The sequence below is a fragment of the Balaenoptera musculus genome, chromosome 1 (assembly GCF_009873245.2).
Source record: "Balaenoptera musculus isolate JJ_BM4_2016_0621 chromosome 1, mBalMus1.pri.v3, whole genome shotgun sequence".
NCBI lineage: Eukaryota > Metazoa > Chordata > Mammalia > Artiodactyla > Balaenopteridae > Balaenoptera > Balaenoptera musculus.
Window position 1 is genome coordinate 129861240 of NC_045785.1, and position 23167 is coordinate 129884406.

The 23167-nt window shown below is 36.0% G+C and overlaps 1 protein-coding gene across 9 annotated transcripts in view; it reads left to right on the forward strand.

Moving 5' to 3' along the window:
• The window catches only part of RABGAP1L (RAB GTPase activating protein 1 like), a 693841-nt gene that overhangs the window by 150222 nt on the left and 520452 nt on the right, over window positions 1-23167 (forward strand). For all 9 annotated transcript variants that reach the window (XM_036844645.1, XM_036844610.1, XM_036844603.1 and 6 more), the window contains one exon: window positions 1245-1386. In XM_036844645.1, coding sequence (XP_036700540.1) covers window positions 1245-1386 — 142 coding nt within the window. The remainder of the gene's footprint in view (window positions 1-1244; window positions 1387-23167) is intronic.

A 23167-nucleotide genomic window follows, 5' to 3' on the forward strand; every position in this document is an offset into this window, starting at 1 on the left:
TATAGATACTGTGACTCAGCAAAGTTAAGTGTTTTGTCCAAGAGCACACTCTTATTAGTAGTGAAATTTGAGTTCAGATTCAGATCTATTTGACTCTAAAATTCATGTTTTACCATTAGTCTAGTCATTCTTTCCACTGATATTTGTTGAGTACCTTCTATGCGTCAGATACCATATTATTTCTGATTGAAAGTCAACATAATCCTTGTGCATATGATGCTTCCTCTCTTCTGGATGAGATAGCCATTAAACAAATAAATATAATAATAAGAAATATGTTTAGTTATATTGTAGTAAGTTCAGTGAAGGAGAAGGACAAGGTATGCTGGGAATCAAAAACATGGAAACTTAGTTTAGATTCTTTGTAAAGTGACATTATGAGGTAAGGATCCAGGATTGATGGGAGTTAGCAAAGAGTAGGAGGAAAAGCTGTATTGGCAGAGAGAAAAGGATGTCCCAAGACCTTGAGTGGGGAAAGAATTTAAAATTCCCAGAGCTGAAACAAGGCCGGAGTGGCTGAAATGTAGTAACAGTCTTTGGGTGTGAGATGAGGCTTGAGAGAGAGGCAAGATCCAATTTATCTACGGCTTTGTAGGCCATGCTAGGTTGGTTAATTGTCTGTTGCCTTAATTTTTCCTCCTTAACCAAAGGCCATTTAGAATATAAACCATTTTTACGGTGAAAAGTATCTACTTCCATGAATTAGCTGAGAGATATAGCTGGTATCTCTTTACCTCAGAGCAAGGTAGTCAGTCCTGAGAATCCAGCATCACTTGCTTATCTGTCTGCCCTGGAATCCGTGGTGTCTCAGGTTTTTCTGATAAAAGAAATTGAGTTTTCTCAAAATGGTTAGTAGGTTTCATTGTATTGGTTAAAATAATACTAAAAGAACCATACATTTAGAATATTATGTGAAGAACGATATACTTCAAAAATTTTTCTCAACTTCAGACATGCTGTAGATCAAACATGACATGCTGATTTGACATGACATTTTAGCTCTTTTTAATGACCACTGAAAGATACTATCTTTCAATGTTTTCTTCAAATTTCCTTTTTTTAAAAAAAAATTTGTTTATTTGGCTGCGCTGGGTCTTAGTTGCAGCATATGGGATCTAGTTCCCTAACCAGGGATTGAACCTGGGCCCCTTCCATTGGGAGCGTGGAGTCTTAACCACTGGACCACCAGGGAAGTCCCTCCTTCAAATTTCTAATGTTGAAACATGTGTTTATATCTTTCTCAGTCTGAGGGAAAAGGCCATACCAATGCTGGAGATGCAATATATGAGGTGGTGAGTCTACAGCGAGAGTCTGAGAAGGAGGAACCAATCACTCCTACTAGTGGAGGGGGCCCATTGTCACCCCAGGAAGATGAAGCAGAAGAGGGTAAGAAGTGAAATTTATTCAGTTCCCTCTCTTTACATAGCTGCTTTACTTATAATCCTCAACGATGTGTGTGGTGTGTGTGTATGTGTGTGTGTGTGTGTGTGTATGTGTGTGCACGTGCGCACGCACGTGCCTACAGGAGGGATAGAGCGAGGAGTGGTGATTCTCTGTAGTCTTTGCTACTCTTAGACTAGATTCTACTAGATGCAGAAGAGAATTTGGTCTATTTGGTTCCTTGGTTGAATACTCCCCAGTCCCACTTATGCAACTATTTAAATTTGACAGCCTAACTTTGCTGTCTTGCTCCCTATTTTAAGTACTTTTGAAGTGTTTAATGAGAAATTTCAAATTCTCTCAAGTGTTTTTAGAATTTCAGTGATATGTCATGTCCTACTCCTCATTTGACATTCAGTTCTGACTTTTTTTTTGTTGTTGCCTTTTCAGTTACCATTCACTTTTTTGAAATACTAGCTGGTATCTGCTCTGTTTACTACTTGAATGCTGCTGAGAGATGCTAACCAACCTCACGAGAGTCACACTTCATTTGGCTCTGTGCTCAGTACTTTTTATAGAAATTAGAGCTAAATGACAGATCTTTACTTTTAACCTTTATATTATCTGCTTACAGGGTAGGGTTTATTAAAAGAAAATTTCTTAATTTATGTTATCTTTGAAAAGGGCATTTTAGAATTCTCAGTCTTTCTCTCTATGAAACCATTCCTTTCTTTGATTGCCATAAAAATAAGTTATTTTTAGCTAATATTTGTTGAGTGCTTAGTATGCTAGACATTATTCTGAGTGTTTTCATTTAAAAAATTTATGAAGGTATAAATTACATACAATAGAATGTACACATTTTAACTGTATGGTTCATCAAATTTTGACAAATAGATATACATCTGTACAACTACCACAAGAATCATGACATAAAACATTTCCATTAACCACCCCTCCCTCCCCCCTCCCCCCTGGCCAAATTTCCCTCATGCCCCTTTACAGTCCATCTTTTCCCCTCACTTTTGGTCTTTGTCAATCACTGATCTGTGTTCTGTCACTGTGTTTTGCCTTTTCTACAATTTCATATAAAATGAATCATATAGTACAGGCTTTTGTATTGATACATAGCATCTTTCACATAGCGTAATACTTTTGAGATTTATGTATGTTGTATCAATAGGTGGTTCCTTTTTATTGTTAGTAGTAATCTGTTGTAAAGATATGCCACGATTTGTTTACCTATCAATTCACCAGTTAATGGACCTTTTAGTTGTTTTTAGCTATTGGCTATTAGGAATAGAGCTGCTATGAACATTTGAGTATGAGTCTTTGGTGAATATGTGCTTTCATTTCTCTTGGGTAAACACCTAGGAGTGGAATGGCTATGTCTTACAGTAAGTGTATGTTGATAACTTTGTAGGAAACAACTGAGCTGTTTTTCAAAGTAGCTGTGCCATTTTCCTTCCTGATGAGTCAGTTGCTTTGTATCCTTATCAACATTCGGCACTGTCAGTTTTTAAAATTTTAGCCATTCTAGAGGGTGTATCATCGTATCTTGTGATATTAAGTTGAATTTCTCTAATGACTAATGCTGTCGTGCATTTTTCTATGGTATTTGCCATCTGTTTATCTTCTTGGTCAAGACTGTATTCAAATCTGTTTCCCATTTTAAAATTGGGTTATTTGTCTCCTTGTTGATTTTTAAGATTTCTTTATATACGTTGGCAAAGGTCCTTTATCGGATATGGTTTGCAAATATTTTCTCCCTCTCTGTAGTTTGCCTTTTCATTTTCTGAACAATATCTTCTTTTTTTTTTAACATCTTTATTGGAGTATAATTGCTTTACAATGGTGTGTTAGTTTCTGCTTTATAACAAAGTGAATCAGCTATACTTACACATATATCCCCATATCTCTTCCCTCTTGTGCCTCCCTCCCACCCTCCCGATCCCACCCCTCTAGGTGGTCACAAAGCATGGAGCTGATCTCCCTGTGCTATGCGGCTGCTTCCCACTAGCTATCTATTTTACATTTGGTAGTGTATGTAAGTCCATGCCACTCTCTCACTTCATCCCAGCTTACCCTTCCTGCTCCCTGTGTCCTCAAGTCCATTCTCTACGTCTGCGTCTTTATTCCCGTCCTGCCCCTAGGTTCTTCATAACCACTTTTTCTTTTTTTTTGGGTTCCATATATATGTGTTAGCATATGGTATTTGTTTTTCTCATTCTGACTTACTTCACTCTGTATGACAGACTCTAGGTCCATCCACCTCACTCCCAGCAATCCCACTACTGGGCATATACCCTGAGAAAACCGTAATTCAAAAAGAGTCATGTACCACAATGTTCACTGCAGCTCTATTTACAATAGCCAGGACATGGAAGCAACCTAAGTGTCCATTGACAGATGAATAGATAAAGAAGATGTGGCACATATATACAATGGAATATTACTCAACCATAAAAAGAAATGAACAGTGTCTTTTGAGAAACAAAAGTTTAATTTTTATGAAGTCTAATTTGTCTTTTTTTTTTTTTTTTGGCTGTGCCATGCAGCTTGAGAGATCTTAGTTCCCTGACCCAGGATCGAACCTGGGCCCCCTGCAGTGGAAGCATGGAGTCCTAACCACTGGACCGCCAGGGAATTCCCTGTCAGTTTTTTTCCTTAATGATTTGTCTGTGATCTATTTAAATTTTTACATGTGGTTGGAAGTAATTTTTTTTTTGACTTAAAAAACATTTATTATCTCATGGTTTCTGTGGGTCAGGAATTAGGCTTGTCTGGTCAATTCTGGCTAAGAGTTTCTTAGGAAGAGTCGGATATTATCTGGGGGATATAGTTATCCGAAGACTTCATTGGGTGGGATTGAAAGCTTGGAGGAGCTTCCAAGGGGCTGATTCACATGGCTGCCAAAATGATGCTGGCGGTTGGCAAGAAACTTCACTTCCTCTCCACATAGGCCTCCCCATGGTTCTGGTTGGGTGTCCTTATGGTATAATGGTTAGCTTTCCCCAGATGGCAATCCCCGAAACCAAGGTGGAAGTTGCAGTGCCTTTTATGTCCTAGCCTTGGAGTCACAGAACATCACTTCCTTAGTATTCTAGTGATCACAGAGTTCAGCCCTCACTTCCATTGTGTGACTCCATTATATTTTATATGACTTCGGGAACACTGTTGTCATCTCTATCCCAGCCAACATGAAGAGGAAAAGACCAGAGATCACATGAAGGAGAATTTTGGGCCAGACGTAGAAGCTGTGCACATTCTTTTCTGCTAAACAAGAACCACAGGGGTGGTTGGGGAATATAATTGAGCTGTGTGCTCAGGAAGAAGAATAAATAGGTGTGACAAGTATCTACCAGAAAGTTACTTGAACACAAGATTTCAGGTAATGTCTTGCAAAAATGCCATTTCCTTTAGAAATGAAAAAATATATGAAGCTAGAATTGGGAAAGAAGAAAAATGATAGAATGACTCAGCCCTACTCAGTAAAAATATATTATACAATTTAGTATCACATAATTATGCCTTTTATTCTAATTTAGTAAATAAAAATTCCTCACTTCTATCCACTAACTTAAAAGAAGGATAACTAACTAAAATGGATTAAATATCTGCTTTGTGTATATAATATATTTGATATTTAATAGACCTAGTTTCATATTTTACTCACATTAGTCCTGAGAAATGACGATTATCATCTTTATATTACATGTGAGGAAATAGACTAAAAAAATTTTAAGTAAATTATTCGAGGTCATAGGGCTAAAAAAGTATAATCTACAGAATTCAAACCTATGGCAGTCTTACCCTAAAGCACATGAATTTTCATGACACACAAAATCAAAGTACAGGCATACCTTGGAGGTATTGTGGGTTCTGTTCCAGACCACTGCAATAAAGCAAATATCATAATAAAGTGAGTCACATGAATTTTTTGGTTTCCCAGTGCATATAAAAGTTATGTTTACACTACACTGTAGTCTATTAAGTGTGCAATAGCATTATAGCTAAAAACAGTATACATACCTTAATTAAAAAATACTTTTTTGCTAAAAAATGCTAACCATCATCTGAGCCTTCAGCAAGTTATAATCTTTTTGCAATAGTAACATCAAATCATTGATCACAGATCACCATAACAAATGTAATAATAATGAAAAAGTTTGAAATATTGTGAGAATTACCAAAATGTGACACAGGGACTTGATGTGAGCAAATACTATTGGAAAAATGCTGCCGATAGACTTGCTGGACCCAGGATTGCCACTAACCTTCAATTTGTAAAGTTCACAATGTGTGCCAAGAGCAGTAAAGCAAAGACCAATAAAATGAGGCATGCCTGTATTCTTCTTTAAACCACTGAATTGTAACTCTCCTTCTAATTGCTTAAAAGGTAGTATTTTTAGTATTCCCTTTACAGACAAGATATTGTAGATCTTACATTTTCTAGATCATATTTTACATCTGTCTAAAATCATGACCTTTGGATAGAAGGATGTAATGCAATATAATATGAAAATATAACATGAGACCTATTTTCCAAATAGCGTTGTTTTATGTGAAAGCATTTTGAAGAGTGATTTCAAGCATGCAGACAAACTGGTGCATTAAAAAGAAAAAGAACTTTAGATATAGAATATTTTAAATACGTCAGCTAGAAGCCACACATACTTCTTTAAATGACAGGTTGTAGAAAATCTATTGGAAGCCAAAATATTCACTTCAAAAGAAGTCTTTCAGACACAGAAGCACACCATTAGTTTATTTACCATGCATTTTGTCCGACATATTACTCAGTGCCATTCAAGTCTTGGAAAGGTATTTTTTGATCCAGTGAAAATTACTTTAGGGTTGATGAGATTTGAAAGTTGTATAGATGTGTACTTAAAGGGAAGAACCATTTACTTATGGAAAGTAACATTACTAGAAAACGGATACATTTAGAAGTAAATGGCAAACCAAATGATCCCAGTGTTGGTTTGTTATTAATCAGCAAAATATTTAGAAACATTCACTGCCAGAATCTTAAAATCATGTAGGAAGTATTGGCTAGGCCATCATTTTCCAGTCTTGGCAGAGGGCTAAATTGGGCTCACGCTTCATTTCTTTTTTTTTTAATAGATCTTTATTGGAGTGTAATTGCTTCACAGTACCCTGTTAGTTTCTGTTGCACAACAAAGCGAATCAGCCATACGCGTACCCGTGTCCCCATGTCCCCTCCCTCTTGAGCCTCCCTCCCACCCTCCCTCTCCCACCCCTCCAGGTGGTCACAAAGCACCAAGCCCATCTCCCTGTGCTATGCTGTCAAGCTTCATTTCTGACATAGCCATTTTGACAAAGTTCTTTTGACACAGTTGTGTCAAAATGACTACCTCAAAATGTAAGGAATGAGGGGGTAAAAGAGATTTGCGACTATTCCTGAGGTTAAAGCAGTGGGGCTTGTAACTTAATTGGATGTCATGGGCAGCAGAAGAGAAGGGAGGAGAAAGAATCATAGATTCAATCTAGGTTTGTAGCTGAGGTGACTGGATGATGTGGATGCCAACAATTGGAATAGGGAACCCCTGGGAAGAGTCGGCTTTTGGGGGTGGGGGTAAGATTCATTCAGTTTCAGACACTGATGAATTTGAACTCACTGTGGAACATTAAAGTGGAACTACTTTTCAGTTATTAGGAATAGTCTTAAATTGTGAGAGAAGTTTTACAACTGGAGGTAAAGGTTTGAGAGTCATCAGTGTGAAGCAGTGATAATGGCCGAAATTTCCTTGGGAGAAATGTGGGGGGGGTGGCGGTTTAGAAGTAGAGTTTAAGAGATCCTTTAAGTGCAGCTAAAGGACTTATCTGCAGAAAAATGATCAGAACAATATGAGGAGAGCTAAGACAATGGAGTCATAGACTAAGGAGTGGAGATTCAGAAGGAAGGAGTGATGTGCAGTACTGACAAATGGAACAAGAGTTTCAGTACGATTAAGGACCAACAATTGCTAATTGGATTTGGTAAATCTGAGAGATTACTGAACCCCTCTGAGGGTAATTTTAGTAAAGCTGGGAAGGAAACCTTATTGTAGTGGATTGAGGATTGAGTAGAGGTGAGGAAGGGGAGAAGTTTGAATAGTGTTCAAACTATTCTTTCAAGAAGGTTGATGGAGAAGACGAGAAAAGAGATTGGAGTAAAAACATTGGATTGCATCTGGCCAACAAAGGGCATTTTTAGGGTGTAAGAGATTTGAGCTCATCTGTAGTAGGAAAGGGAGAGCTAAAAATAGTTACCCACCCAACACTTAACCATGCAGTTCCCTGACGTGCTTCTGTGTCTTTGCAAATGCTATTTACTCTGCTTAGAGGCTTTTTCTACTTAAGGTCACCTGAGTAAGCTCTTCAACAAAGGCATGTTAACAGTCAAAAGAAAATAGTGATTTTAGCATACTGGCAATTTCCGTACTTAGAAATGTTTAAAAATATTTTCTATGACATTTTTTAGTAGGTTGCTCAGGCAAATTACATTTAAAATGTATTTAGTGCAGAATGGCTTGGGTGAGGAGCTTGGCAAATCCGCTCATCAAAAAGCAATCATAAATGTCAATAAAATTGTCAGAAAACAGCCAGTTAAGGTCTTGAGAAAGTGATCAAATTATATAAAAAATTGAGAAGCATTTATTTAAGAAAAACCACTGAACCTTGGGTGAGAACAGTCTGTGGTGTTTTAGTGCTTGAGGCTGCTCCCATTCTGCTCATTCCCACCACTGGCTTATTATCGTGGTGGTTTTGCTAGGGTGGGGCAAGCTGTGAAAACTAGTAGCTTTGTTTTCACCCCTGGAAGGGACTCACTTGATTTGGAGCAAATGTAGAAAAACCCCGTATTTCTAGAACGTTGTTGGAAACAATAGTGATTTTTTTATGGCAAAAGAATGGGAAGACCAATGTTTTAAGTAGCATGAGATTGTAATTCTGGTTGGGGAAAGCCACAGATTGACCAGAATTTTAATAAGGAGACTTAAGGAATGAATGGACCTCATTAGATTCTACATATCACTGGTGGTCTGGGAGGCTGTGTACACATGCAGGGCTGTGCACACACTCAGAAAGACCAGAGGGGTTCCTAGCTAGTCACAGATCCATGCTGGACGTGAGGCCTTGCATGTGTACGATGGTTTTGCTTCTCTCTTTTCTATTCTACGGAGAGGATGTGTTCCAGGTGGAGTAAATGGGTGAAGGCTGATTCTCCCACAACCAAGCCTTTAGTCTTCCCCTGTCAGCAGGTGGCAACTCCTAGGCTCCAAATCTTAGAATCCAGACTCTGACCTCTCTCTGGCCCTGTCATTTCTTGTCCTGGATTATCGCAGTACCTCCTGATGGGTCTGCTGCCTTCCACCCTTGTCCACAACCCCTTAGTCTGTGTTCCATATCACCATAGTCATCCTTTTGAAATCTGTCAGATCACATTTCTTCTCTTTCAAAAATCCTCCGTTGGCTTTTCATTTCACTTGCCAAAGTTCTTCACCATAGTTTACATGGCTGTTTGTGATTTTGCTGTCTGCTTTTAACCTTTCTGACCTTATTTCCTGTCACTTTCTGCCCCACAAATTCCACCCTTGTCCTTTGCTATTCTTCAAACACACCAGGTGTACTCTGCCTCTGAGCTGTTGCACTTGCTGTACCCTCTGGCTGGAACTCCTTCCTAGATTGCCACATGGGTCTCTCCTTCCTCTCCTTCTAATCTTTCCTCAAATGCCACCTTCTCAATGAGATTCAGTAAACAATATGAAAAATAATAAATGAAGGAATAAATAATAAGTAAATATAAATATATTTATTATAATAAAATTATAGTAATAAATGAATAAATATTTTTCCTTTTACATTGCTTCAAAATGATTTCATACTGAGAAAGACTAGAAAAAAAGAGGTAACATTTATGGAATTGCAATTGAAAATATGAAAAACATACATAAAAATTTCAATTTCTCATTCTTATATATGGTCTGAATAAGAACAAGTCATCAGATTTCTGTTTTTCCCTAAAAACTTTTCACTTCTGTTCTTAACAGTTTTTCACTGTTTGAGATGTCACCTTGTCTTTTGAAAATCTATTAGCCATCACCTGTATTAAAAAAGCTACAAAAATCACAGAGTAGGAAGTAATAGTTTCTTTTCTTTTATAGATCAGACACTTCATACATTTTCAATACACTTTATTATTAGTTCTGTAATTGACATTTCTGTCAACGCAAATATCAAAAGTTAGAACTGGAGGTGGCATAGAAATGTGTTCCTGCTGGGGGGAATTAGAGTATTCTTTTATTTAATTATTTTCAGCAATTTGCCTGTCAAAGCAAAAGTGGAAGTTCAAGTCACTCTAAATTGTCTTACCTTAGCCTGTAATTTAACTAAAAAGGGATGCAGATTTAAAAGGACTAAAGTTGCTCTTAATTTCCTGGGAAACATCTAAAGTAAAATGAGTTAAGGTACCTTTGCATATTTTTCAAATGCTGTTCAAAAAGTGAAGTGTGTTAAAGGGTATTAATTTGAATGCAAGGAATCTTAGCAGAAAGTTAAGTCCATCAATGCAACATCATGGGGATTATTATTATTTTTTTAAATTTATTTTATTTTTGGCTGCGTTGGGTATTTGTTGGTGCGTTCAGGCTTTCTTTAGTTGCGGCGAGCGGGGGCTTCTTGTTGCGGTGGCTTCTCTTGTTGAGGAGCACGGGCTATAGCCACGTGGGCTTCAGTAGTTGTGGCACACAGGCTCAGTAGTTGTGGCTCGCAGGCTCTAGAGCGCAGGCTCAGTAGTTGTGGCCCACGGGCTTAGCTCTCCGCAGCATGTGGGATCCTCCCGGACCAGGAGCTCGAACCTGTGTTCCCTGCCTTGGCAGGCGGATTCTTAACCACTGCGCTACCAGGGAAGCCCTATAGGGATTGTCTTTAAAATACCTTGTCATGTTTATGTACTCCCACAAGTTCTGAATTGCTCCTGCTTTTGAAACTTGAGATGCACTTGGTATTGCTTCCTTTGGATTTCAAACTGGCTTTCTGTTTGTTGACCTCAGAATTGTATTTAGTTACTTGTAAAATGGATAGTAAGTTACAAGAAGGCAACGGATGGCAAATACAGTGTGATTTCCTTTAAGACACATGCCCAAGTAATTGTAAAAGACCAGATTCACAGTAATATTAGGCAAGCTTCACACTTGGTTGTACTTTTTATGTTTCGTGTAATCTGCATTTTTTGTTTTTGTATTTGGATTGGTTAAATGCTATCTAGAAAAAAAAATTTTCCCCTTGATCTGAGTGACTGTTAGCTGTCTAATACTACTTCTAACTCATTTTGAGTAGAGAGCAAAATAGTCTCAAACTCAACTAGAGGTTTATTTTCTTTGAATTTCTTAATTCATAGTCTGATTAGAGAAAAGATAATCACAAACAGCTTTTACTATAGAAATCAGTTTGCAAATGAAATTTCTTTATATTCAAATGAAAAGAAGATAGAGAGTATAGAAAAGAAATGAGTTTTTTAAGAAATATAATGATCATATTGCACTTACATGAGTGATAAGTGCTCATTAATGAAGTGCTTCTTAAACTTTAAATGTGCACATGTATTACCTGGAGATCTTGTTAAAATGAAGTCTTACTAAAAAAAAAAAAAATCTTCTACCAGATGCCATTGCTCTTGGTCACACCAGACTTTGAGTAACAAGAATTTAAGTTGCCTACGGACATTAATTCATTTAATCCTCTTATCAATCCTATAAGGTCAATACTATTATTATATCATTTTACAGATGAGGAAATGTGTTCCAATAAAATAATATTGGTATGCTAGATACTGTTTCTTTTCCAATCAGATACTTTCTATATTTATAAAATTGGTGTGTGTGTGTGTGCATGCGCACGCATGTGTATGAGAGAGAGAGAGAGTGAGTGAGAGGGAGGAAAGGACTTTATAATATTGTTGTTTCATTCTTGCATTTTTACATTATCTGTTTCAACAAATTAAAATGATTAAAAAATACACTTGATAAGGGAAGGTGTTTGAGAGAAAGTAGAGGGAGAGAGTGTATTAATTAGCTTTATATTGCTCCATAACAAGTTACAAAAAAATTTAGCACCTTAAAGTAACACACATTTATTATCTCACAGTTTCCATGGATCGAGAGTCTGGGCATGGCTTAGCTGGGTCCTCTGTTCATGGTCTCATGAAGCTGCAATCAACGTTTCGGTTGGGGCTTCAATCTCATCTAAGACTTGGGGTTCCCTTCAGAGCTCACAGAATTCATTTCTTTGCAGTTGTAGCACTCATGGGGGCTTGCTTCAAGGCTAGCAGGAGAATCTCTCTAAGGGAAGGCCCAAGGCCTCTTTTAAGGGTTTACCTGATTAGGTCAGGCTCATCTGGGATAGACTCCCTTTGATTAACTTAAAGCCAAAGTGGTTAGGGACTTTATATCTGCAGCATCCCTTCACCTTTGACATGTAACACAATGTGATCACAGCCATGACATCCATCATATTCATATGTCCCACCCACACTCAAGTGTAGGGACTTTATAGGGTTTTTATACCAGGAGGCAGGAATCTTAGGGGTCATTTTAGAACTGCCTGTAACAAAGAGTTAGGTACCAGAAATGAAGGAAACTATCCGTTTTCAAGCATCTGTTAATGTAGTAGCCACTTTTGCATACATGTTACCTCACTTGTTACCTGGTCCTGTTAGACCAGGCCCTATCAAGGGTATAAATATATGCAGTATTAGCTAAACAAAAAATGACCTAGATGCTGGACACCTAAACTTTATACAGTACTGTATGTCATTTATATCTCAATACAACTGGAAAAAAAATTAAATTCTAAAAAAAAAAAAAAAGACCAAAAAATGATGTAGACAACTTCAAAACAGTACGTGATGAATTTCCAAATGAATTATAAGAGCATTGATTGCTGTAGGTTTCGAGTGTCTTTTATTGAGCTATTTCCATTACTTGTGAAGTCCTTCCCATCTCTGCCTTTTGAAGCCAAGGTTCAGCTATCAGTTTAAATGATGTTTATCTCATGATACTTCTACTTATCCCCAGTCAGAAGTAATCTCTTGTTCCCTGACTACAGATTCCACTATAATTCTACTTATACATTTTTAGTGTCATTTATGATATTCCATATTAAATTATAGTTACATGTGTCTTCTCTCTCCAAGTGACTGTAAATTCCTCTGAGAAGCTCAATTCTTACTCATCTTTGTGGGTCTGTCAGAGAGTTCCATGCAGTGGGTCTCCGGTAAATGCTAGTTTCAATTCATTTTCAAATGACCAAGTCTGGGAAAGTTTGAAAGAGTTAGTGGGATTTGCAAGAGTAGAAAGTAAGAAGCATAGCATTTTGACATATGTGAAAGCAAAAAGTACAGACATGAACAGAATCTTCAGTATGCCTAGGAGACAGTGAATGTGAGGTTGGAGAGGCAGGTTGAGAGCAGGCCTTGGAGAAACTCCCTAGAAACACTGAACAGCACAGACTTTGTGTAAAGCAGTGGAGAATCTTAGAGGGATTTTGAGCTTGGGCATGGCATGAGCAAAGGTTTGAGTTAGGAAGATTAAGCTGGCAGTATATTATGTAAAATGCAGTTTAGAATAGTGAAGAATCCATGATATATACGTCTAATTTGAGGAGATAAAGCTTGAACTAGGGTGCTGATCCTGGAAATAAAAAATGACCGATTTTAGAGAAATAATTGACGGGAAAAGGTGACTGAGTCATACCTGTCTTTAATTGCCATATTTAAAGGCTTAGTGCTAGGTTAGTTCACCCTGGAAGAGAGCATATTTGTATATTAATTAATTTCATTCATTTATTTAAGAAATATTTGTGTACCTACATATTTTAGCATTATGCTTGGTACTGAGAGTGACAAAAATTCCTTTAAGGTTACTTACGTTTTAGGTGGGAATAAACATTTTAAATCATTGCAGGAATTAAGTAATAATATGCCACATCACAGTGTGTATTGCATTTGACCTAAGTATAATCAAGTGCCAAATATGTGGCTTAGATCCTAAGTGCTGTGAGATTAGGAGTATTGTTTGGGCTTTTGACCTTTTCCCCTGCAAATAACCGGTGGTGTTTCAGAAAACACTGAGATCTAACCAGTGGATGATTGAGTATGATTGGGTCCCATATCAGCTGAACTCAAGCATTTAATTTCCTCCCCTGTGATTTGTATTTCATTTAGAAATCTAAAATACAAAATTGTAGTGTTTAATTCATGAATACAGTCTGTTAAGGTCTAATCTTATTCCACCTCAATCATGTAGCAATCTTTATATTTTAAAATACAGTACCTCCAAGGATGAATATCTGTAGCATTCAGTGGAAAGTAAACTACATTCTCATGTTTCTAGGTTGCATGTCTTTTACCTCCTGTCCACCCTCCCAAAAAACGACAAAAGTTCTCATGCAGTTTTAAAGAGTAATTGACCTTTCAGTTGACAAAGAATATATTTTAATTCATTTCCTGCAGTATTTTTTTTTGCCTGGAAAGTTTATTATCCTGTCTTTAACTTGTGGAAAATTCACTGGGATCTAGAGTTTTATTTTTCTAAGTGATAAGATTCTTGAATTTGGCAGATCGAACTCTGATTCTAACATGTTCAATGTGTATGGGAATGATTTATATTTAGATAGTCTAGTCTTTTATATTACTGTAGGTATACCCTTACTTTTAATGAAATTAATTCCTTTGGAAAATGTAGTGTTGGGCATTTAAAAATTCTTTCATCTTTAATATTTTGAAGCAAATAGGAATGAATAGCTACTTTGAAAGGGAAGGGTCCTAGGGCTGGCAGACTATAGCCTACTGGCAAATCTGGCCCACAGCTTGTTTTTTCTTGTATGGCTTCTGTGCCAAGAATGGTTTTTATATTTTTATACAGTCTTCCCCAGCCCTCCTCCCCCACAAAAAAAAGAAATAAGAAAGATAAGAACATGTGAGAGTCGAAAATATTTACTATTTGGCCCTTTACAGAAAAATTGGCCAACCCTGACAGTCACAGCATATTTATGAATAGCTTTAAGTATGCTTTATGTAATTTTTGAAACTATGGAATGTTCTGTTATAACTGTACTGTCCTTTGTGTACAAAACATGGGGCCACATTATAGTTGCTGTTACTTTTTGCTAGTTACATTTTATTACATAATAAATGCCCTTTTTATTAGTGCTTGAAAATAAACTGTTCTTATAAAACTTTTACTATGTATAGTGTGTTACAGTAAAGTTTTAGTGTATTTCTAGTGGAAAGTATCTAAAAAATAATTTTTTTTTCATTTTGGAATGACCTTAAGCAGAGCAACTCAAATTTCATGAATTGATTTTGTTCTTAATAGAAAATATATTTGAAAGGAAATATGAGAAGTAGCAAGAAGAAAAAGAAAAGCATGCTAGAGTTAGTGTTTTATCACATAGGTGTGATGGCAAGCACTCATCGTCTCATTTAGTTACTTAAGTGTGCCTGAACAATTTGTTAATATTCAAGGTACAATTGTGCTGTTGGTTGTTTTGGCAAGTCCGAAATGTTTATTTAATTCAAACTGTCATAAATGGATAATCTAATGAAAAAGTACACCTTAAGATCATAAAAATATTTTTTCGTATTGATCCAGGGAGGATTGCTCTTCAAGGTTAGTACAGTGCAGAATCTTTGGTAAGAAAATCAGACTTTAAGACATTTTATCCAAAAGATTTTAAAATATAAATATATTGCATGAAACTTAAATTGTAACCTTATAGTAAGCATAAGATTGTGAATATAGTAAATATGAGTTGTGGGTTTTTATATTGTATGTTTTTATTTATTTATTGTTTCTTTTTGTATTGTATGCTTTTAGAAAAGAATTAATTAAATAAATGTTTATTTTAAAATGCTCCTATTTGGTTTTTAAACTTTTATCGGTTTGATTTTCCTTTGGTGTTCCTTTTTTTTTCTTTTGGTGTTTTTGTTTTCATGCTGGTGTCAAATTTGGTTCATTTAGTACTTTGTAGATATACTATTTACATTATCTGGAACATTATTAATGTAAAGATACGCTTTCGAGCCTTAATTGATCATGTTCACCTTTCTTTATTTCTTTCTAATTTATTTAAAATATTTATTTCACAAGTTAGAAAATTAGTTTTGAATTAACCAGTACTCCTGTAGAAACTTATCCCTAGTTCTTTCTAATTAGTGCTATTTTCATGTCATTCCGATATGCATGCAGCTGTCCTTCATCATTTTTCTAACTTCAGTGTGATGAATTCTTCATGTGTCCCAACCCCCCAAATTCTCCTGAATGCCAAATAATGTGATACTTCATTGCCTGATTTCATGTCTTAAACTTCTTGATAGATGGAGGTTAAAATTAATTTATAATTTACTTAGGGACATTGTCACAATGTTGCCTTTGTAATTTCCCTATCAACACTTTCTATAAATATTATAGAATAGGATAGATTGGAGAGGAAAGAATATTAGAAGATAAGAGGGAGATTGAATTCTATAAAATTTGGTTGTGCAAATTGTTGGATGTAGCACCAAGGCTAGTGCTACATCAAGTATGGATGAAAACTTGACCACTTACTCATGTTTCTTATCATATTATTCAGAATTCGCATTACATACAAAGGTGTTTTTATTTGAAATCCCAGAAATTTAACTGATATGGGATTCCCCTCCTTCATGAAAACCCCTTTTTCCTACTTAATTTAAGGGAATTGAGGGAAAATCTTTGATATCTAAAGTTTTAGGTTAATAACAAAATTTCTTTCTTGTCGTTTCTTTTTAAAGGAAAGTAATCATCTCATAACCTGAGGATTTTTATTTTAATGAAATATGTTCAAAGTACAGAATTCTCACACATTTATGTGCACATTAGTCATATTCTAAATAAAGTTATATACTGGTACTTTTTTGAAAATTGGAAGGCTTAATTTAATCTTATAAATGTCATTATTGATAGTAGGGCTGACTTTTAAATGAACCTTGTACTTGAAGGGTCAGTGCAGCTGGCTAAATTCCACACAGTTTTTGTAGAAATTTGACTTGATTTTATTCATCTTTCTATTAACGTTTTTGGTGTAATTATATTTTCCTGAGTGGTTCAGTAAAAGTGAACCAAAAAGTGGTTCATGTGTTTGAAAAGGTTGTTTAGATCCAGCATGCTAAGAGAGAGATGAATATTTATTCACAATGGCTTCAGCTTAATATGATAGCAATAACATTTTAAATGGTAGCCTAATAAAGAGAGGAGATTTGTTAGAAACAGGCTAGAGTTCTTAAAATAATTATTGCTGTTGACAAATGATGAACCAAATGTAAAAAACCCCAAGTGGATTTTCTCTGAGGTAAACTTATAATAGCATGTTCTATTTTTCCCTTGCAAATATTATTGATATGTTTGTCATTTCAATTTAACCAAGCACATGAATCAACTAAAATGGGTTTTGACTGAGAAAATCATTTACTTAATCAAATCTTTAAGACATTTAAATATATTAACAGTACTACTGAAAAATCAGCTGTGTAAAGCCAGTCACTGATTTATGATTTGGGAAGAATAATCATCTTTGTATTACTTAAAAAACAAACACACAAAAATACATGGAGTTTTCTTTCTCTTTTTCATTGCTTAAATTTTTAAAATAAATATAAAATGGACTCCTATTGTCCACCAATGCTAATTCTCAAGAGAAATCATTTAACAGTTTATGTATTGGTTTCCAAAAGGAACATTGTGTATATCGTGTATATCATGTTTGGCAACTTGATTTTCTCATTAAACAATTTATTATGAACACTACATTAAACTATTTCTCACTTTTTCAAATTGCATAGTATTCTGTGGCACGGTTATAGCATAACTTACTTTTCCATTTCTCTTTTGAAGGTTCTAACAGCAATTTCCATTCTTCTTTTTTGCTATTACAGATGTCGTAAAGAATAGTCTTCTTTGTATATATACTCTGAAGCGCAATCTGGTTTTTGATAGGTACTACTAAATTGCTCTCTACAAAGACTGCAAATGTATGCCCCTTCCAGTAGTTTATCTGAGCACCCTTTACCTCCTACCTTCAACAACAGGAGATATTATCAGTCTTTAAATATTTACCATTCTGATTGGTGATAAATAGCATCTCATTTTGTTTACATTTCCTTGATTATAAATGAGATTGAACATGTTTTATATGCTTATTAGGCTAATAGATTTTAATTTTATAAGTGCCTATTTGGTTGTTAAACCTCATATAAATTGCTCTTCCTGTCAGAGATTTAGTATTTCACAATACCTATAGTCAAATTCTAAAAATCTCATTTGGTTGATATATCTGCCTGAATATTAGTCTAAAGGGAAATCAGAAAGAGAGGGAGCATTTTTATTGTGTTAATGTGGGGGAAGAGTCATGAAAAAACATTGCTTCTGTCTACTCGCACCCACTCCTTTTGGATTTTTATCTGTTAAGAGGTATATATTGTTTTGGGATCCCATCAAACCATGGATATACAGATCAAAAGTACTAGGAACCCAGAAATAATACATTGTATTTGAGGGAAAGGGATTTTTGCTTTCCCCTTGGATTCTCTCTCTCCCTCCCAGATGTTTATTGAGTGCCTACTCTGTCAGCACTGTGGTCACTTAAGCTTGCTTCATCTTTGACCAGCACCTGCTTTACTTGGTGTGGTGGTAATAAACCATAACAAAATGTATTTGTGTTAGATTAAGACATTTTAATCATGCTTCAACTGACTGAAGAAATTTAAATGTTCTGGAGAATGATCTCTAGTGAAATCTGGAGACCCTACAGTTTGCCAGCAGTGTTAAGGTATATAGGGTGCCTGAAAGCCTATAGTACTTGAAACTTATTTTTGTGATAGTCCCCAGAGACTGCTTCTATGACATGATAATAACAATAATAGAAGCTAACTTTATTGAACATATCCATGTGCCTGGGGCTATTATCAGCATTTTATTGCTGTTCTCCATATTGCGAAGTGAGCCTTCTCTAGCCTCTGGACTTTTATTCCCATAAGTAATAGCAGATGGTAGTTATGCAATGCCCATTTCAGAGACCTTGCGTCTAGTGTTTGCATGGCCACCTTACCCCCTTTTGCTGCTAACTTAGTGATTAAGATACAGACTGTAAGATTGTAGTGACTACCTTGGTGTGATCATTCACACACCCTGGTGATGGTGATGGTGATACAGCTGCATATTTTCAGTGAACCTTTGAATTAGAAGAGATCTTAGAGTCATCTACTGCTTGCCCTCTCCTGAGGTAGAATGTCCTTAATACTTGGTAGGTAGACTGGTCCCTGGAAACAGGTTGAGTAACTGATTCATAAGGCAGTTAATTCAACTTTCTAGTTATTAATAATAATGAAAAATATGTATGGAAAACTATGTGAATTATCTATTTAATTCTCACATCAGTCCTGTGAGGTGGTATTTTATCCATTTTTTTTTAGTATAGAAAAAAAAGCTTAGGAAGGTTAAGCAGCTTGCCCAAGGTCACACGGTTTATGGGTGGTTTTCATGCTAAAACGTTTTCTTTGTTTTTCAGACTAGCACCTTACTTGAATCTCCCTTTTCCTCCTCAGGCACTGCCCCCATTTCAGGTGGGAGCTGAGTATGTCAGACTGCCATTCTTTATCAGCCTCGTGCTGGGGTTTGGGTTGAAGCCAGAAATTACTGAGAGCAACTATGACTCCCAAGGGCAGGGCTTGGGGAGGTAGGTGCCTGAGGAAAATCCCTGAGGAGGAGGGTGCTAGTTGTTGGGTTCTCTCTCTATTTCAATCAGGACAATTTTGATAACCTCAAATCATTAAAATATTTAAATGTTGGAGCCTGGCAACAATTTAGGCATTATATATTTGCACACAGAATGTACTCAATAAATGTTATTTGAATTTAATTATACTGAACTATCTCATTTGAAGTTCTGGAAACTGAGACTCTGAGATCAAGCGACAGTGTCCAGACCAGAATCTAGTCTCCCGATTACTTTATAATTGCATTTTGTAAACAGTTAACTCCTTTAGCTGAAGCAAGACTGAGAGTTTATTAACTATTTGCAGAAATATTATGGAACTAATTCATATGCGATTCTCTTTAGCATTCTCTCTTTCGGAACTAATTCATGTGCCGTTCTCTCTTTTCCTAAAAGGAAAGGGCTTAATTTTTCAGTTGGAGAAATTATGGCTCTTGTTACACCAGGGGGATATGGTGTTCTAATGATTTGAATATGGCTCTGGGAGTTGAGTGACTCAGATCTCTTATAACTACAGGAGGAAAGCTGAGCTTTCTCAAAACTTAGTGCTAAAAATACCACACTGGCTTTAGTATTTGGGCTGGAGTAAATATTTGTAAAGTGTATGTCAGCAGAAGGTCTACATAATACAGTACTGTTAGTGTTTCCATTATACTGTAAGTAGAGACAGACAAATTATTCAATAAAAATTCTAAGTGGTACCCATTTGAGCACATTAAAATTTTTTGAGTGGTATTTAAAAAATAAAACAGAAGTTTGGCTTTAGATAATCAGAGCTTTAATTTGTCTTTTTTCTTTGTACAAAAACCACAAACAAATTTTACATCAGAGAAATAAGGGTATTAGTTTATTTATATCTCTTCAGAATTGCCCAGCTATAACCTGGTTAATAGCCTTTTCACTCGTCTTTCTCCCCATACCTTTATGGCTCTCTAGTGTTAGTTTTCTTTTCCTTGCTTCCATCATTCCCAAACTTTGCTCTGTTCTACTTACCTTTCCTTTTCAGATTCTGTTCTTTCATCCTTCCTACATTCCATTATATTTAGAACCTGCTCTATGCAAGGCATATATTAAATGCTGTATTAAATGCTTAAGATCAGTTCCTATCTTCAAGGAGCTTACAGTCTAACGATGGAAAGAGACATGTGTAAAATAAATGCAAGCTATTAGAAGTACAGACACTCAGAGAAGGATGAGTTGAATTCCAATAGTTAGAATTTGGATACCTCTTGAAGGCTTTGTACTTACGATCATTTCCAAAGTAAGATTTCTGTTGAATATTTATAACGTCATGTTAATGCAGTTAAGGGATTAAAACTCCATAATTTAAGAAATCTTGAGTTTCAAAATGGATTAAAGACCTAAATGTAAGGCCAGACACTATAAAACTCTTAGAGGAAAAGATAGGCAGAACACTGTATGACATAATCACAGCAAGATCCTTTTTGACCCACCTCCTAGAGTAATGAGAATAAAAACAAAAATAAACAAATGGGACCTAATGAAACTTAAAAGCTTTTGCACAGCAAAGGGAACCATAAACAAGATGAAAAGACAACCCAAAGAATGGGAGAAAATATTTGCAAATGAAGCAACTGACAAAGGATTAATCTCCAAAATATACAAGCAGCTCATGCAGCTCAATATCAAAAAAAACAAACAGTCCAATCCAAAAATGGGCAGAAGACCTAAATAGACATTTCTCCAAAGAAGATAAACAGATTGCCAACAAACACATGAAAGGATGCTCAACATCACTGATCATTAGACAAATGCAAATCAAAACTACAATGAGGTATCACCTCACACTGGTCAGAATGTCCATCATCAAAAGGTCTAAAAACAATAAATGCTGGAGAGGGTGTGGAGAAAAGAGAACCCTATTGCACTGTTGGTGGGAATGTAAATTGATACAGCCACTATGGAGAACAATATGGAGGTCCTTAAAAAACTAAAAATAGAACTACCATATGACCCAGCAATCCCACTACTGGGCATATACCCTGAGAAAACCATAATTCAAAAAGTCATGTACCACAATGTTCATTGCAGCACTATTTACAATAGCCAGGACATGGAGGCAACCTAAGTGTCCATTGACAGATGAATGGATAAAGAAGATGTGGCACATATATACAATGGAATATTACTCAGCCATAAAAAGAAGTGAAATTGAGTTATTTGTAGTGAGGTGGTTGGACCTAGAGTCTGTCATACAGAGTGAAGTAAGTCAGAAAGAGGAAAACAAATACCATACGCTAACACATATATATGGAATCTGAAAAAAAAAAAAAAAGGTTCTGAAGAACTTGGGGGCAGGACAGGAATAAAGACGCAGATGTAGAGAATGGACTTGAGAACACGGGAAGAGGGAAGGGTAAGCTGGGAAGAAGTGAGAGAGTAGCATTGACATATATACACTACCAAATGTAAAATAGCTAGTGGGAAGCAGCCACATAGCACAGGGAGATCAGCTCAGTGCTTTGTGACCACCTAGAGGAGTGGGTTAGGGAGGGTGGGAGGGAGAATCAAGAGGGAGGTGATATGGGGGTATATGTATATGTATAGCTGATTCACTTTGTTATACAGCAGAAACTAACACACCATTGTAAAGCAATTATACTCCAATAAAGATGTTAAAAAAAAAGAGAAATCTTGAATTTCATTCTCACAACTTTTCTTGAAAAGAGGATGATATTTTGCATAAGTAGAATAATACACCTTAATCATAGAATGATGCAATAGATTTCCATTTCTCTCACTATGACTAGCAACCAGATTTTAGGGCAAAGGAGCAGATTGTAGTTTGAATTTAATAGAATGTTTGACCTTCACATAAGTCACGTTTTGTATGTTGGCCTTTATCACATTTAAAAAAAAATGTATTATAAGTTATAAATATACTCATAAAAAGATCAACATATCAAATCCTATGTGATGTTTTCAAATTGAAATAATATATATAGATCAGTAATTCTCAATATATGGAAGTGCCTTGTTACTTCAGAAGTGTGTGTTCTAAGTTGAGAATTCACTGTGTATGTTGAAAAATATAATTCATGAGAATGGGCTACATATGTGAATAATATAGAGGCAGAAAGAATTGAGAACCATTGATTATAGAAGATCACCTGTTCTGAGATTCAGTGGCCCTCAATCCAAGTGGGTATACATGGAAGGCTCTTTGACTTGTGCAGCACAATTTCATTTTACCACTCACTCACCTAAGAAGTGCACAGAACAACTGGATCTTCTCTCTTTCGCCGTACAGACCACAGGTACATTTGGCACTTGCTAATGATCTCCGTTTTGAAGACTCTGTACTATAGACTGTGAAAAATGTAGACTATTGATATTTAGGATGTTCCCTTTAAAGAAAATTAATGATTTATTCTTCTAAGTTTTTCAAATGTGATTCCTGGATCAGTTGCGATCATTAGAAAGCCATCTGTAACTCAAATTTGTTTTTCAGTAGGTTTTATCAAAATTGTAAAAGTTTAATAAACTTTTAGGGGGCACCCACTTGTCTGCTAAGTGCTGTGGACACAAAAATAAGATGTGACTTATCCTTGAGGAGCTTATAGTCTGGTTGAAGAAGAAGACCCATAAATAGATAATTTTAGTAAAATATAGTAAATGCAGTACAGTCATCCCTGTATATTTGCAGGGGATTGGTTATAGGACTCCTTGCAGATACCAAAATCCTTGGATTCCCAAGTTCCTTACAGATGATCCACGATTGTTTGAATCCATGAATGCAGACCCTGCGGATGAGGAGGGCCAACTTCAATAAGATGAGAACAGGGTATAATGTGAACTGACTAAAAGGAACTTAGTTTAGCCTGAAAATTCAGGGAAGCTGTCTTGAAAATTATGCCTCTGAGTTCAGTCTTGATTAATGCATATTATTTAGCTAGAAGTATTTGGACGCTATAGTAAGGGAGCCTTTCCAGGTGGAGGAAAATTTCAGGTGATGGGAAATAGCATTATG